This window comes from Lonchura striata, chromosome Z (genome assembly GCF_050655825.1).
Source record: "Lonchura striata isolate lonStrDom1 chromosome Z, ASM5065582v1, whole genome shotgun sequence".
In the NCBI taxonomy this organism is placed as follows: Eukaryota; Metazoa; Chordata; class Aves; order Passeriformes; family Estrildidae; genus Lonchura; species Lonchura striata.
The window spans coordinates 39,325,591-39,343,102 of record NC_140740.1 but is presented as its reverse complement, the minus strand read 5'-3'; the positions used below and the strand labels follow the sequence as shown (position 1 = coordinate 39,343,102).

At 44.5% G+C, this 17,512-nt stretch overlaps 1 protein-coding gene across 2 annotated transcripts in view; it reads left to right on the top strand.

Moving 5' to 3' along the window:
- The window catches only part of CORO2A (coronin 2A), a 63,955-nt gene that overhangs the window by 20,170 nt on the left and 26,273 nt on the right, over nucleotides 1–17,512 (top strand). For both annotated transcript variants that reach the window (XM_021537106.3, XM_085566848.1), the window contains exon 2: nucleotides 14,093–14,293. In XM_021537106.3, coding sequence (XP_021392781.1) covers nucleotides 14,093–14,293 — 201 coding nt within the window. The remainder of the gene's footprint in view (nucleotides 1–14,092; nucleotides 14,294–17,512) is intronic.

Sequence of the window (17,512 nt, the reverse complement as noted above, 5' to 3'; positions counted from 1 at the left end):
GGGGAAGCAAGAGCTGCTAGTAGGTTGAGATGAGGGTTGTCTCAGACCAATGGAGCAAAAGCATGTCTTGTCAAAGCCTCCACCCACTCTTCTACCACCCTGGCAGTGCAGTAGTTCCCTTAGTATTTTGAGGGATCTCCTCTAGTTTCTTTGCAGGTTGAACCAGGGACTGCCTCTCCACTTGCCTGGTGGTGCATAGGAGTTGCTATGTTTGAGTACACCCATATAATTAGTAACTTTGTGCTTAAGAGAGTCACAAGCCCAACCTCACAATCCTCACTGGCTGCTGGTGGGTCCCCTCTGGAAGCAAGAGGCAGGTGCTCCTACAAGTACTCCCTGCTCTGCTGGTTCTCCAGGTCATGCATGGAGAACATGGGCAGAAGTCTGTGAGGGTAGGTCAACTTAAGAAAGGTGGTGCAGGGCACCAGGAGAGTGAGGGAGTATTCCTTCTGAGAATTTGCAAGGTGCCGCTGGAGTCAGCTGCAGCCATCCTGGCATGTCACTGAGGATGGCCTTTCTTTTAGCCAGAAAGTTAACTTGCATGTGTGATAAAGCTGTCCTTTACTGCTTGCTTCAGATGAAAGGAAGAAGAGGAGGATGGGATCATGATGAGGTCTGGTTGAATCGCCTTGGTCTTATACTGGTATGGGGATGAACAAATGATGACTGGCCTGTTCTGCAGTGGGCTGACTGCTCATGCCTGAGCCTGGTCCATGTTTGCACAGGTCTGTCCTGTCTTCTTGGGATGAGTGCATGCTACTGGAAAAAAACTACACCTTACTACCATACTTGATTTAGCAAGAGCGATGTGTTTCCCACTTTGCTGCTTCTAATTAAGCCCTTTTCATATCCATGCTAGCTGGTGGCAGATGAGGACACATGGGATGGGAAGTTGCACTGATTGCTTCCACTAAAAAGTGACACCATACTAGCCTAACAGACACCTTTCTCATTGCTTCCTTGCCTTGTGATCACTGTGCTTCTATCAGGGTTGCAGCCAGTAGCCCTTTCTCTGTGAAAGGCAAGAAGAAAGGGTGAGGAATGCATTTGGAGCTGTGTGAGGTTGAAGATATTAAAGCGGTCTGGAAGCAAGAAGTACCTCTGCACACTGTTTTTTCAATGCTTGTCTCTTTGAATTCTCTTGTTTAACCACAGGGACAGGGTTGCAGTACCAGGTCCTGGGGAGAGAAATCTTTGCCCTGTGAAAGAAGCATTAATAGCATAATTCAGAGTAAATACAATTATGCGATGTATTTGTGTTTGCCAAAACTGTCCCAGTCCAGCTGTGTGGACCTGGGACTTAGTCGTCTTAGTTGATTAGTTAGCTGCTAAAAGCAGACATATCTCAGTGAAGGTGCTTATATACGTCTTGCTAATCTGTCCCATGCAGGTGACAGGGCCTGCTGCAGGACTTGTAAAACTCATTAACCTTGCTGGCAGTAGGTATGTGCTGCACTGCACTACTTCCCTTATCAGAGCTGTGCCCTGTGCCCTGATGCCAGCTAGTAAAAGCAGAAAGTTTTAGACCAGCCTGCTTAGCAGATGTTCCTCTGCTGAAATTCATGAGGAAGCAAGATGCAGCAAGAATCACACCTCTCTGATCAGGAGAGGGGGCAATTGTCTACTTAAACCAGAGAGACACTGAAACCAGGACCCTCTGCCTGTGTGAAAAATGCAGAAGCCTGGTTTGGGAGCAAGTAGCACATATCTTCCTGCTTCAGCATGTCTCTTGTGGGGACAGTAGAGTGAGGAGAGGGGAATTACTTTCTATGGAACTCTCTTGTACAGTTTGCTCTGTATGGAGCCATGTAATGAAATTTGCAGTGCATGTAGCTGGGTCTCAGGCAGAAAACCAGCAGTATTTCATGTTATATTCATTATTTTATATAAAATGATGTGTTTAACTGTTTCCTTTCTACAAGTCCTGGGGTACTGGGACATAGCTTGGTGTTCACTGTGAGGCAGTACTGAAGCTGAATTCATGTACATATTTTTCTTGTCATCTGGATGTCATTGGCAGAGACAAGATAGCTGAAAGGGCTTTTTGAGTCTCCCAGAGTTACTCTTCTTACCTTTAGGCATCAAGTTACCTTATTCATTTTTGGAGAGGAATGAATGATTTTTGAGAGAACAAGTGGTGTGGAAGAAAAGTGGAGAGGAGGAGAGAGATTTTAGCAGAATAGGAGAAGGATAAGATGGATGAAACTGATGGACAATTTCAAGAAAGAAGGAGAGAAGGCACCAGAGAAAAGAATGGATCTATGCAGATTCTGAGAATGGCGATGATTCTTATTTCTGTTTGGTTTTATTACTTGGAGCTGAGTCCAGGTAAAGATTTTATTTCATGGACTGGTGGTACAGGACTGAGAAGAGGATGTGTGTCTTTTCAGGAGTTTTCTAGCTATATATCCTTGTGCCACTTTCCATCTGCTTTATTTGCATGAGGTTGGAAGTTTGAATCTCTTGCAGTTTCTCCTTGGGTGGTTGCAAACAGTTCTCTCAAGACTTGCAAGGCTGCCCCTAAGGGTTTTTCAGCCATAGAAACATCACTTAAAAATTATTAGGCTGAAAGGGAACAGGCATTACCAATACAATACAAGTTTAGCATTCCAAACGAGAAGGTAAAAAGGAAATGAAGTTTTAATGGCATTCGAGATTAATCATTGTAACTTTCAAAATCCTCTTTCTAGCATTTGCATTCCTTCTTTTCTCCCCTTTATCTCTCTTTTGACCGTGCATACAAGAGAAGGAATGAAGACAGAGTGTATTTTTTCTCTGTTGGTCTCTCTGCTTTTCAAATTACCTCTAACTTTCAAGGGATTGAGACCTCTGAAAAGGTCTTTTGATTTGATCAAATTCTCTTGATTCCCTGGGAGTAAGGACACAGGAGAAAGAGAGTCCAACCTGTCAGGCTAGATCACTTGAACATCTGAAGTGCTTTTTACAGTGGAAGGTAAGAGGTACAGGCAGAGTTTGGAAACCTACCTATGAACAGCAGAAACAGTACTTAAACTTTTTTTTTGGTAGTTGGTCATGTTCTTTCCCTGAGAGTGCACTGGGACTAGGTGTCCAGAGGTTTGGTTGGATTTCATCCTGTGTCTCCCAAAGGCAGGGCAACTTTTATGCAGGAACACCATACAGGCCATGTGGAGAACAGGTTTTGAAGAGAAGGGAGACCTCTTGCATGAAGCTGTGGGAACATATGCAGACAGAACCATTATTAATTCATTGGCATGTGTTTCTACTCTGCTCAGAGGTGTACAGCACAAGAGAACAGAAAACAATTGTTTGGCCTGAGACACGTACCATGTGCATGATGGATCTGTGCAATGGAACCATTGTGCATTATGAACTGGAAGGCTCTCAGCCCAGGTGTTCTGAGGAGTGTGAGCATAGCATTGTGGGTTTGGATGGGGAAGGGTACAAGTTTGTCTCTTCAGGAGATCCTGTGTCAGATTCCAGTCTCTTGAAGAGCTCTGTCTGTTCTTTGATTGCTGCAATAGTGTTTCACAGATTTCACAGTTGCAAGGCACCCACAAGGGTCATCAAATCCAGCTCTTTAGTGAACGGCCCATATGATCCAGAGATCAAGAGCAGACTGCCTGCAGTCTGTCCCCCTGTTGCTTACCTGAAGGCTGACAGAACGGGAGAGCTTTCTGTTAGAATTTACAAACTGTTATTTGGACTAAAAATACTGCATTGGCTTGAGTGCTGCTTCTGACATTCACACAGCTTTTTTGTGCCCTGCATCCATGCCAAGACTGTAATACAGTCTTGTGAGAGACACACAAGACTCATCTAATATGATGCTCTACAGGCAGCGATCTTGTGCTCGCACAGGCTTAGTTTGTATGAAACAAATGAAAAAAACTTTGAATATCTTACAGGTGATGTAGTAGAATACCTGTTTGTGTCACTTGCGTCAGCTGTGAACCTTCTCCCTTCACTGCCTTGAATCAGTGAAACAGTGGCAGGTGTTGGCATGGGGAACAGAAGGGGTTAAGGAATTGTGCCTGGATGGATGATGTGGGGTGGATGCATGCTAGGTGCGGCCAGGACCCTGCTGTGCAGGAGGTATGGAAAGAGTGTAGTTCATGTCTGGAGCTGGGTCCTTCAGGCGATGGGTGTTGGGATGGGCCATGGGAAGCTCTGGGCACCAAGAACAGCTCTCTGCAAACAGGAAAATGGTTTCCAGCCTGGTTAACTTGAAAGAGTTTCTGGTGCCAGAGACCTAAGGCACCTTCTTGAAGGAGCTTCACATGGCCTTGCCAAGAGCAGAAATTTCTTGTGCCTACTGGACTTGTTCAGCTGCTGTGAGTTCTCCAAGTGTCATTTTGTACCACTTTGAATGCTTTTATGTATCCATTTCCTTCCTTTATGTGTGATCTCTGCTTTTGAAAGTGCCACCCCTTTTCTTCACATTATCTTCAAGTCTGTATCTGGTTGGAGTGGTCTTGTCCCTCTACAAGTCCTTTTTTGCAGTCTCACAGAATTGATGAGATTAACCTCAAGGAAATAGGGCCCACTTGTTTTTACAATGCAGTGGAAAAGATTTCAGCTCAAACTGCATCAAACAAACAAACTGAAATTAAACTTTTGGCTTTCATCTACCATTATTCCACTCTTAACAGTAACTCTCAAGAGTGATATATTTGGAAGCAGCCACTCTGGCCAGTTAATGTTTGGAATCATGGCCACTGCTTAATCACTTTAAGTGCAACCCAGCTCTTTGTACCATAATGAAGCAGGTTGTTCTGAAGTAGCTATATCTGATTCAGCTACTTTGTCCCTGAATGTTGGAATTTGAAATTTTGTCATTCAGCTGCTTTGTCCCTGAATGTTAAAATTTAAATTTTGGCATTAAGTGCTGCAACTGAAAATTGCTTAAAATTTAGATACGGGGTGCACTTCTGAGCGAGTTAATGCAGCCAGGATGAGTGGGTGTGTAGCCCTGCCACACTCCGGACATAGCAGACTTATTGCATGTGAAATTAAAATTATGATCTGATTTCTCTCCAATCTCTGCTAGTCTGTTTTCTGTCCAAATCAGGAGCAGCTGTAGCTCTGTAATCATTGCTAGGCTTATTGAATCTTCCTGGGAAATGCCAGGAGAGATTAATGCCATTCTCTCTCCCACTGCTATGACTGATAAAAGTTTTACTGCTCCCTAATTGGAAACTCTTTGATACAGTTAAAACACATTGACTCTCTTGTCTCCCCAAGACTTTGAAAGCAGATGATTTATCCTCCTTGTACCAACTTGTTCTGTGTTTGAAGCCTACCATCATGGCTTCCCTCCTTCATCTCCGCCCCATAGCTTTTAGGATTTCTTAGCAGATCTCACACCTCTGATCACTGGTTCATCTACCTCTGCCCTGAATTCTCCTCTAACTCTCTGGCACGTCCTCAAGAGCAGTGCCCAGAGCTGATGTCTTTTGTCTAGTGTTCATGTTGCTGGTGATCGAAACACAAACTGAACAGAAATCCCAGTGCAGGTCAGTGTAGTGGAGTGTGAGCATGGAACATATATCATCCTTTTGTCTGCACACTTGTTTCATGTAGTTTCTCTCCTGGAAATAAAGACAACGCATGCCATGACTTGGTACTTCAGCACAAAGCCAGTCTACCTCATTTCTTGCTTGTATTTTCAGAATAGGGAATATGCCTGTAAGGAAAGAAAATACATGGAGAACATCCAGGTTGGTGAATGGTGGGATTGCTCAGCCTTTCCCCTTGTATAAAGTCACCAACAGAAATCGTCATCAACACTAAGCTCATGGTTGAATTGGGATGACACTCTTGGCATCAAAAGAGTCACGATGCTGAGCCCTTGGGGTTCATTTGGCAGGTAGGGTCCTGGTACCTGCTAGTCCTGCTCTGGGCACCTGGGAAGTAGAAAATGAGTCACCTTCCTGGCAGTCAGCAGCGGAATGCATGGAAGTTCTGGCTTCCATGTCTTCCGGTGCCATCATAGCTGGAGATGTTCACAGGTGAATGAGGAGAGCTCTTCTTCATAGGTGCTTCTTTCCTGGGGTGACACAGTCATGCTACCTGGTTGTGGTCCCCTGGGTGAGCAGAGTGAGAGATCTTATTGACTCCAATTCCCCTCCTTCCAGATTTGATGTGACCCCTGTAATTTGTGCTCTTTTTAACCCACATCAGATACTTACTATAATCTGATTCTGCTCAAGTGCCGATTCTGTTCTGGTTTTTGGATTGGTTTTGTGATTGGTTGTTATTGTGGTCTTTTGCTTGTTTGTTTGCTTGTGTTTTCATAATTCCCATCCTTTCACACATTAATTTTCTGCTCAGAGTAAGAGAAATCAGCTTGTGGATGGGGCTGAAGGTGCCAGATCACAAGCAGTCCAGGATTGTGTGCTGGAGAGGTCACTTCCTAGCAGTGTGTGGAGCCGCACCCAAGAACTGGCATTTGTAGGAGATAAGGTGCCCAACAATCTTCTTTCAGGCCTTTCCCAGGATGTAAGGAAAATAATTTCCTGGTTTGCTCCTGGTACTGCCAGGGATATCAAAAATACTAAGAATATCCAAGGTGAGAAATGGTAGAATAAAGCAATTACAAAGTTTTGAGTTTTTACACTATTGGGACTGACTCTGCTGCGGTGAGTCTTTCACAAAACACTGTGGCGCCAGAGTAGAGGGTACTCTTAATTTGATCTGGATTAAGCTACCATAGGTCTGTGTTTCTTCAAACATATTTAACTTCTTTCCATGTGGTTATTTTCTCCAAAACCAAGATAAATTCATCCAGAATTCACAAATATCATGCATGATTTGTAATGGGTTGACCCGGGGTAGATGCCATGCACTCACCAAAGCTAGGCACGCACTCCTCTCTGCACATGGACAGAAGAAAGAAAACTTAGTGAAGGTTTCTGGGTTGAGATTAAGGAATGGGAAGTGGTCATTCATCAAATAGTATAATGGGCAAAACAGGCTCAACTTAGAGACTTTAACTGAATTTATGAATTATGAAACTATTAATTATTAACAAACTCAGAGCAGGAAAAGAAGAAGAAAATAAACTATTAAAAACACCTTCTCCCCCACCCCTCCCTCCTTCCAGCTCTACCTCCTACCCCAGCAATAAAACAGGGAATGGGGTTATGGTCAGTTCATCATCTGAGGCTGCTTCCCCTGCTCAGGGAGAGGAGTTGCTCTCCTACTGCACCTGGGGGTCCCTCCCATGGGAGACAGTTCTCCATGAGCTTTTGACATGGCTCCATCTCATGGGCACCAGTCCCCCTCAGACTGCTGTGGCGTGGGTCACTCTTCCATGGGGTGCAGTCCTCCAAGGACAGGCTGCTCCAGCCTGGGGGCAGGGCCCCTCTCTCCACAGTCACAACCTCTTCCAGGCATCCACCTGCTCCAGTGTGCTCCATGGGGTGCAGATGGATTTCTGCATCCCTATGAATCCCCAGGGGCTGCAGGGGCACAGCTGCTTCACAATGGGCTGCACCACAGGCTGCAGGGGAATCTCAGCTCCAGTGCTTGGAGAAGCTCCTGCCCCTCCTTCTTCACTGACCTGGATGTCTGCAGAGTTGTTCTCACATGTTCTCTCTCTGCTCTTCTCTGGTTGCAATTACAACTCTGAAACCCCTTTTTGTTTTCAATTATTCTTAAATATGTTATCACAGAGGTATTACCATAATTTTTAATTGGCCCAGCCTTGGCCAGTGGCATCTTTGAAGCCAGGAATTAGCTCTGCTGGGCATGGAAAAAGTTTCCAGCAGCTTTTCACAGAAGCCTCCCCTCTAGCCCTTTGTTACCAAAACCAGGCCATGCAAAACCAATACAATGGTGCAGGCAAATCTGTAATCATAGGGTAAGTGGGATGTAATCAGAAAACTGGGAACATGCTGGCTGATGGTGAAGCATGTGTTCAGTTCAGTTGTACAGGCATATGCCTGTTCGGTTGTTCTGATATTTCCTCAGGACTAGTAAATATGCCACAGCATGGCTCTCCTAAGAATGTATTGAAGTGCTGCAGACATCCATAGGCTTCACAAGCCTTCTAGGAGCTCACTCCTTTGGCAAGGGCTAGGACATTTGCAGTCATGTTTTTCAGATGAGTAATGAAAAGGTAAGTTTTCATAAACAGCCATGTTAAAGAGTGAGAGCTAAAGCAGAGCAAAGTCACTTCAGTGCTACTGCATTGTATTTCTGAAGACAAGTGGTGGAACTGGAGTCTGTCTTTAATTGCCTATTCTCTTAGAGGTCCCACAGCCATTTTGACAGTCCTGTTTGGTAAGCACCAAAGAGCTGAGCGGGCTGTGCTTGAGGGTATCAAAATACCTCAGTGGTTTTCTAGGCACCCTTTCAGGTGCCAGAAAGAAAAGTCTCTCTGTTCTGAGTACTGGGCTGAGATTTGCTATGGCTTTGCTTTTTTATCTTGTAATTTCAGACCCAACTGCTGAGCTCTGTCTTAAAAAATAAAGAGATAACCAATCAGCAGATTCTTGGTTGATTCCCTTCTGCTCTTCCTTCCATAACCTGTTGCTGACTGTATTTGGTACATTAAGCTTTCATGAAGTTTACTTTGCTCTGTAGTTGAAACTCTTCTCACAATCAGATCTTCTTCTCAGAGCAGTAGTATTCTTCTGGTGTGAAGACCAAGCAATGCCTACAATGAGAGGCTACAGAAATAATTTTAAACTGTATCTTGCAGCTGTACCTTGCTGTATCTCTTATTATTTTGCTTATCTCTTGAATTATCCTATTTACCGAGGCAGAGGAGCTACTTCCTCTCTTCATGCCAGCTGTGAGGAATTCTGAAGCACATGGGTGTATTTTACTCTATTTTGTGTGAAGTACAACATATTATTTCATGAGATAGTGTTTCCAGTGCTAGTGATGCCTTGTGAAGGCTGACCTAGAACAGAGACTGATGAGCTAAAGCATAAAGTAGGTATTTATTAAAAGGCCTCCATAGATCCACCTTGGGCAGCACAACCCAAAATGGCCACAAAAATGGACGACTAGTCACGAGGTCATTTATAAATTCTGGTCCATCAGCATATTGGAGCTAATTGTCCAATTACAGCTCTAGCCCATGGAGTCATATCCTTGTTTTCTTTCTTCAGTCCACCGTTATTTATGCCCTTGGGCCTGAGATCTGGATTGGCTGTCCTTAGGTCCCTGGCTAGAAAAGGAACTGTTTTGTCTATGTATTCTGTGAAGAGAGCTTACTATCCCATAATATGAAGCCTAGACTTACACAGTAAAGCAGAACAGAATCTGAAAAATATAAAAGCTAAAACCTGAGGGATCACGAGGGTTGCACATCTCAATACTCTGGAAACGCTGTCCAGCTTGAAAAAGCTGGTATCCAACCTGTAAGCAGGGATCTGGGAAGTGCTTATAGGGATCTTTGTATCCTTCTCCAGGAATTCCTTCTCCAGGCAGCTTCAGGAAAAAAATCTACTTAGTGTTCTTTTCTGGGAGAGGTGGTAATGAATACCAGAAAGTCCCAGGATTTGTTCCCTGAGAGCTGAGTGAGAGGATACTGCTAACTGCAGTCAGGATACTGCTAACCATCAGCTGTATGGTTAGAAGTACATGAACTACCAGTACTGTAATCTGCACTGTCTTGCTCTATGCTCGCTCCATCCTGGTTCTCCCCTGCCCCACAGGGAGAATTAGTTAAAGATCAGTCTATGTGCTGGCACCAGAGGCCTGAGCAGCAAGTGAGGAACATTTTCTGCCTCTTTGACCAGAAAGAGGACCCAGACCTCAGTTCCAGCAGCCTCTTAAATCTGCTGTCCATGTGCGCTGCCCAATGTACACGGGTGGTCTGCATGCCCCTGCTGTGGCCACCCTGGCATCTTGCTGTCCCACAAGCAATGAAGTGAGCTGGGGATCCCTCAGGTCTGGCTTAAGGCCTTACCCAGTGCTGCACACACAGGATTTTCAGGTCCTTGGGCTCTGTCCATATGGGCTTACACAGCTCAAATATGGCTGTGCAAGGGAAGACCCTCTGCACTGGGGCTGATCCTTCAATGCAGGGAGAAAGCTCATGCTTTAGCTTTTTAGTCAAAAAACATCCACAGAAAGCATATTGTTAAGGGACTGGGCAAAACATTAAATTTTCAGACATTATAAAACACACAAATATGCCTTTTAATTATTCGGAGATGATAGTGCCTCTTATTGCAATGTAAAAGCAATCCTGTCTTACTAACAAAATATTGGTATATTTTTTGTCACTTCTTCCCCTTTCCCCCCCACCCCCTCATTCCTTATAGTTACTCTAAGTTACGTTTTCAACTGTTTTGAAAATGGTTGCCTGTCCAAACAGCAGTTTTTATGAATGAGGAAGAAATGTGTTGTCATCCTCTTCCTGTCAGAGGAACAGGTGAGAAAGCTGAGCCTGTAAGGCATACTTCAGGTTTATTTGTTTTATTGGGTTGAAAGTCTGCCTTGTATGGGTGTGCATCGTGGTATGTTGCCAGTGGCATTTTTAGGGCAGTACAAGAGAGATCCAGAGGCCCTAAAATCACAGGATCACAGAACAGTTGAAATTGGAAGTGATCCCTTGAGATGATCTCATCCAATCCTTCTTCTCAAAGCACGTTCAACTAGAAAAGTTGCCCAGGACCATTCCTCCAAGGATGAAGACTCCATAATGTTTTGGGTAACTGATGCCAGTGTTGGATAACCCTCACAGAGAAAAAGTGTTTTATTGCATATAAATGGAGTTTTCAGAGTTTCAGTTTGTACCCAGTGCTTCTTGTCCAGTTGCTGGGCACTGCTGAGGAGAGTCTGATTCTGTCTTCTCTACTACTGCTCTAATACTGAGGTATTAGTATGCATTGATAAGATCCTTCTGAGCTTCTCTAGCTGAAGAGTCCTGGCTTTCTCAATGATTACTCCTGTGTACTTGGTGAATCCTTTCTCCAGAAGGGGCTTGAAACTTCAGACCCACAGTCTCTCCCAGCTCGAAAGCAGTGTAGGTAGAATTACCTCGCAGCCAGGCAATTTAGTTCCTTTTGGAAAGATAATAGTCCTGCTGTAAGAAGTAACTGCTGCATACTGCTGCATCTGGGCAATATAGTGATTCCTCCCCCCATCCTGATGTGAGTAAACCTAACCACTAAAACTGTAATGAGCACTGAAATTGTTTGAGAACACTGCACCTCTGGGGCTGTTTGGGGAGTTGCATATAACCTCAACTTGCTTTCTGCCTGTGAACATCCCTTCTTCCTAGATCAGCTTTCAGGATTGCTGCTTTCTTTTTCAAATAACTTGCATTTCTTTGTTTTTGTTTGGCACTGGTAGCTCTTACTGTATAAAAAAACCTTTTGCATCTAATGTTTTCTGTGGAAGAGGTTTATTCAGCTAAAAATATGGATACATCAGAGTTAACATAGGTAAAACATGCTAAGGTAAAAGAGAGCAACAAAGATGACTATGAAAGCAACTGGTGATCTGCCAGGACTCTTACAGGAATGTGTATTTGTCCAAGGTGGGGTTAGCTCTGAGCTGTGTCAGCAGAACTGGGAGGAGGCAGGAAATATGATAGAACTTGTGTCCTAGAACTGTTCACAGCCCAAATCTTCCAGTGTGACACAGGATGTGAGCTTTGTGGAAACTTGGTATTGACCAGAGTTTGTAAAGCTCCAGTTTGACGGCCCAGCATCGAGCCATATGGTTCCTTAGCCTTTGATAGATATCTCAAGAGGATGCAGTATCATGCCAGCAACATGGACATTTTGGTTTAAAATTGTTTAGCTTGTCAGGTGATGATGCACTTGGCTTCCTGCCATTGAGTGCATGTATGCTTCCCTTAACCCTTCAACCATGTGAGTGAGCTGTCTAAGCCTTGCTGTAGCTCAGAAGCTCCTTGGTTGGGTTCCCTTGTCAAATTGGAGTATTGTTGATCCAGCATCACTGATAATACTGTTCACCAAATGCACATTAAAGCCATCAATATGGGGCAAAATCATGCCCTTTGCCAGTATTTGCCTATATTCCCAGCTGTTGTGTGAGGTGCTCTTCCACCCATAATCTTCCTGCCTTTCTTTTCATTTCTACATTTCTTTTCATTTGGGTAGTAGGATCTTCTCACTGCACTCACTGTATGCCTTTTACTCTCTAAATCTTGTGGGATCTGGATTTAATAGTCTTAGTTACCTTCTCTGACCAACTCTGCTAGTTTCCTATTTGAAAATAGCAAGTTGAAGGACAGGATTGTACCCCTCTGCTCTTGTGAGACCTCACCTGGAACAATGCATACAGTTTTGGTGCCCCCAGCATAATAATGACATGGAACTGCTGGAGCAAGTCTAGAGGAGGGCTGTGACATTGCTAAAAGGACTGGAGCACCTTCCCTATGAAGACAGGCTGATTAAATTCGGGCTGTTCAGCCTGGAGAAAAGAAGACTGCATGGGAACCTCAATAGCAATCTTCCAGTATCTGAAGATGGAGAAAGTGTCTTCATCAGGAAGTGCAGTGGAAGGACAAGGACTAATGCATACAAACTGAAAAAGGGGAAACTTAGATTAGATCTTAGGAAAAAAATCCTTTCCTGTGAGGGTGGTGAGATACTGGAACAGGTTGCACAGAAAAGCTGTGGATGCCCCATCCCTGACAGTGTTCGAGGCTGGTTTGGGTAAGTCCTTGAGAAATCTGGTGTCGCTGCCTGTGTCAGGGGGGTTGGTACTAGATGGTCTTCAAGGTCCATTCCAACCCAAACCATTCTATGACTCTGTGGCTCTATGATTTTATGAAATCAGTTAAATAAGTTCCATTAAACCTCACTGCTCTCTGTGAGAAGGGATTCTTGTGTTTAGCACACTTTGTGTGTTGCCAGAACCCCCGGCCTGGTTCAGGGGTTCTGTGTGGTGGTAATGTCTCTCCTCCAACCTGTGCTTCCAAAGGAAAACTCTGCAACCTCTTGTTGTTTGGTCTCAAGGCAGTTTATTGTTAGTTATCTAAAAGATTGTCTTCTCGGGCTGCGGCTGCTTGGTCAGCGGCCCAGGCAGAGGCACACACACACTGACATCCTCTCTGTCTGCTTCTCTCTCCCCACCCAGGGCTGCTGCTATCTTTTTATGCTGTATTATGTATTACATGTTTACAGCTTTTCCCCAATATCTACTACCTATGTTATAAGGTGCTTTTCTACTCTAAACCAATCCATAAATGCCAGCATCACCAAGAACATGGAGGCAAGGAAGAAGAAGAAGGAAGAACAGGATCGGCCACTTTCCTGCATCTTAAAATTTCTGACCCCCATGTACAAAGTAAAAAACCCCCTGTACAAAGTAAAAACCCCCCTGTACAATACTAAAAAATTTTCCCTCTGCTTTGTAACTACTTCTACTGTACTATCTAAGCCTTTGTGACTGCTTGTTCCACCTCCAAAGTTGGTAACTCATTCCATGGCTCAAACTCAAAATCACAGCTGTTTCCAGCTGCCTGCCAGGGTCTAAAATGCTTCTGACCAAGGCCTGGAACCTCCAAAAATGTCTGAGGGGCATTTTGAGTTCCAACAATGTGTCATTTAAACACCATTTAAAATGCTGTCTGTCAGAGGGCTGTAGTGCAGTTATAAACCAGACACGCAGAACATGATTGTCTGTGGAAAAAACATGAACAGGTGACTTTAACTATACCTATGATCTGTCCAACTTATTTTTTCTGCTCATGTAAGCAAAATTTAGATTTAGATTTAGACTGGCTTGTTCACTCACCATCTTTCCTGCTTTCTATGTGCAGGATGTTGTATTTTTCATGCTTTTTGAACTCTATCGTACCAGAATTCATCTCCTCTTAAACTTGCTGCCATGTGGCCCTGCCCCAGCGATAGAGACTGCTGGCACATACACAGTCCAGCTGGCTGGTGATGCTGAGAGCTGTCACTTCTTCCCTGCACTCTCCTTTCTCCATGAGAGATGTGCAACAGGGTTATGGCAAAGGGGCGAACACGTGTCTACAACTTGATGGCTGAGGTTTGGTGTGAGCAGCCCAAGTGGGGAGGGTGAGCCTGTGGTGGGAAGAGGGGAGTGGGGTTCTGCAAGCCTTGCTGGGATGGCCTGTCCTTATGCTTTGGGACGTTGTGTGTCCTTGCAGATGTCGTGGCACCCACAGTACCGCAGCTCCAAGTTCCGCCATGTATATGGCAAAGCTGCCAGCAAGGAGAAGTGCTACAACTGTGTGCCCATCACCCTCAACGTCCACGACAACCACTTCTGCGCTGTGAACCCCAGCTTCATCGCGGTGGTGACCGAGTGCGTGGGCGGTGGCGCCTTCCTCGTCATTCCCATCAAGCAGGTGAGCTCCCCAGGGCAAGCTGGCTTTTGAGAGTGCTTCAAGAGACTGGAGCAGGGACAGGCTTTCTAGGGAGCTAGATCGCAGAGGATAGTCAGTTAATGCTGTCGCTTGAGTTGCAAAATGATGGAAGAGGCCCCAGTTGCCCTAGCAGTTGACTCCTGTCATTTGTGTCTTTATATGTTTTTGCATTGCTGCTTGCAGATTTTTAACACGTTGCTTTATTTTACAACTCATTTGCCTTTCTTGAATAATCAGCAGAATATGTTGTTCAGATGTTTATCTCCTGTTCAGATTTTATCTTCAATTGCTCCCCCTGGGAGAAACTGCAAATCAAAAAGTATTTAGTGGATAAAGGGGGTGAAACCAGAAAGGTGTTTTAGTGACATGGATTTCACTGTGACCAAAGGAGAATATGGAATGTTTTGTTCTACCATATCCTTTGTGAAAGATGGAGACACAGTTATCAGGCATTGAAGGTCTCAAACTTCAAGCAGTGATGCTGTGAAGACTTTCCTTTCAGAAACAAATCTCATGTATATGAGTTTTCATGACCTAGGATCTGGTGAGAGGGAGCAGCTGGGCGTCTGATGTTTATTGCTTCAGTAAAATTAGGCATGCACTGTTGTGGATTAACTTCAGTATGAGATTATGATCTCTCTGGAATCAGGACAGAACAGATGAAAGGCAAGACTTCAGCCTTTAATTAAAAGTTAATTGATGGTGTTATTGCAATGCCACTTTTTCAATATATATTTGCTAAGGAAGAAAGTGAACTGGTTGTGCTTGAAGAACCTAGCACAGTTTCTGGACATTCTGGACTTTGTTAATTCATTCCTTCAATGCCAGTACCCTGTTTTTCTTGAATGGTTCACTTCTGCCCCAGAAATGATGGTCTGTTGAGGCTCAACAACCTGTCTTTATCACAGAACTTCATCTGTAGGCAGACAGCTGTTGACTGTGGGACGTGGTGTGGGACTAAGCTCTCGAAGTGCTGGCAAAAGTAGCTGAAGGTGTTTGTACTGCTTACTATTAATTTTTCTGTCTTCTCACCTCTTCTCAGCTTGGCTAGTCTTTGTAGTAATTTTTCCTTCTTACACCTGCTCAGATACTCCACCCAGTTTTGAAATATTGCTTGCAGAAATGAAAGGCACAGTAGAACTAAAAAAGATACAGAAAAGGATAATTAAAGTATGTCATTGAAAATGTGAAAGTACGTCATATGAGGAAAGACTTTGCAGGTCAGGTCTCAGTCAGTCTAGGAGAAAAAGCAAGATGTATAAAGCTGTGAGGAGAAGAAGTTTAAGAAGAAACTCTTTTTGATTTGTTTGGTGAAAGGGCCAGGGAGCAGACTTAACAGCAGATGTAAATGCTGCTGCAATTCAGATGTGGGGCTCACTGTTCTGGATGCTGATGAGTCTTGAAGAATTAATGACTTCAAAGTGGAGCTATGGACAGGAGTTGGTCCCTTGAGAGTTAACCTTTGGTTGTGAATCAGAGAAATTAGGTGCTTCTCACAGCTGTTCTCTGAATAGGGGTTCCTGACCTGTGCTGGCGGGTAAAGCAGCCTCAGCCTTCCAAAGAAAGGGATTCCATGAGTCAGGACCCGTGATACCAGCTATTTTGTTTCGTCTGATACACTTCCAAAGTGGTACCATCTGGTGCAAAGCAGAAACTTTTGACTTGTGCTTCTGATGGTGTATTTTTTTGTGACTGCCATCTCTTGCTGTGAAGGTGAGCGTGGCAGACAGTGCACTGGACACCTGGCTTGTGGCCTTGGCTGCCAGGGCACAAAGGCAGCCTGTTCTGGAGAGGTGTCTGGGACAGTATTGCCCTCTTAAAATGTACAGCTGACTGGTTATTTTTCACTGTATTCACGGGAAGCAGACATATCCCAAGTGGGACAAAGTGTGGAGGAAGAGCCCAAGAGACCAAGAGGCAGGATGACATTTGGTCAAAGCAAGAGATAGTAGCCAGGACAGGAAAAGCTACAATTGCTGAAGAGGATAAACAACCTGTTCAGGGAGCTGCTCTTGTCCCTCTCTCCAATGAATTTTTTAGTTCATTCTGCATGTGTTGCTGCTAGGGGGGCTGCCTGTCTAAGGATGACCTTGAATGAAGCCTCAGCTTTGCTCTGTTTGACTGCACCTCTGTGCTTGTTTGTTGTACTCCTCTCCTGTTGAGTCACAGACACCAAGGTCTCTCATCTCTCCTTGAATAAATACCACTTCTTTTCTTCTGTACCAGTCTTCTCCAAGAGCCTGGGGGTGGGGCAGGGCTAGGGACAGTGGCATTATGTAAAGAATGAGTTCTTGTCCCTAGATACTATCCTTTCAGCAGGCCTTTGCACTCAGCCTTATAAGAAATTAGTTGAATATTTGCCATCACTTTGGAAATGGTCTGTTACAGGGTGTGTCAGTGACATCCTGGTGAATATGTGCCTCTGAAACCAGGGTGGAAGGGCAGCACATCTCAGCAGAGAGGGAAGGGGCTGCCACAGTCAGGCTGACTGACTAAATCTTACATGTTCAAGGAGACATGAGCTCAGGGACTGTAATTGAGAGATCAGCTGCTTTCTGAGAGATCAACTGAGATATCACAGTGTGGCCTGGATGCAAGGGAAGTGCACACACAGCATACCAAGGAAAGATCTTGATTGGGAGGGAAATTTTGTGGCCTTCCTTTGAGAGACGAAGTCCTGCCTTTTTCCTTTCCCGATGACCAGACTCTGTTGAGGCCGCATCTGTCTCTCCTCTGCACCAAAAAAAACCAGTGAGAACGAGGTTCCAAGAGACAGGAGGCTATTTATGCCCAGGTCTGCAATCTCCATTCTTTCAGCGTGTCAGCACCAGATGTGAAAGGGAGGATATTTGTGGCTATGCAAGCTTCATAGACATAAACTCCCCTTTCTTTCTCATGGTCTGTAGAATGAAACTGATGATGACCCCTCTGGCCTTGGGTATCTGACACTTATGTGAGTGCTGTACTGGAGCCCTTTAGGGGAAGAGGTGGGGCTGGCCGACCTCACAGTAATCTACCCTGCACAAATCTGCTCGGAGAGTTTTGACACATGTTCCACTGGAAGTGATTTTTGTCAGCGAGCTCCAAGCTTTTCAGAAGTGCTATAATTTTAGAAAGGGCGTGGTTGAAAACTTATTAATTTTCAAGCTCTGCAGGCAACTGTGGAAGTCAGGAACCACTTCATGGAATGGCAACACATCT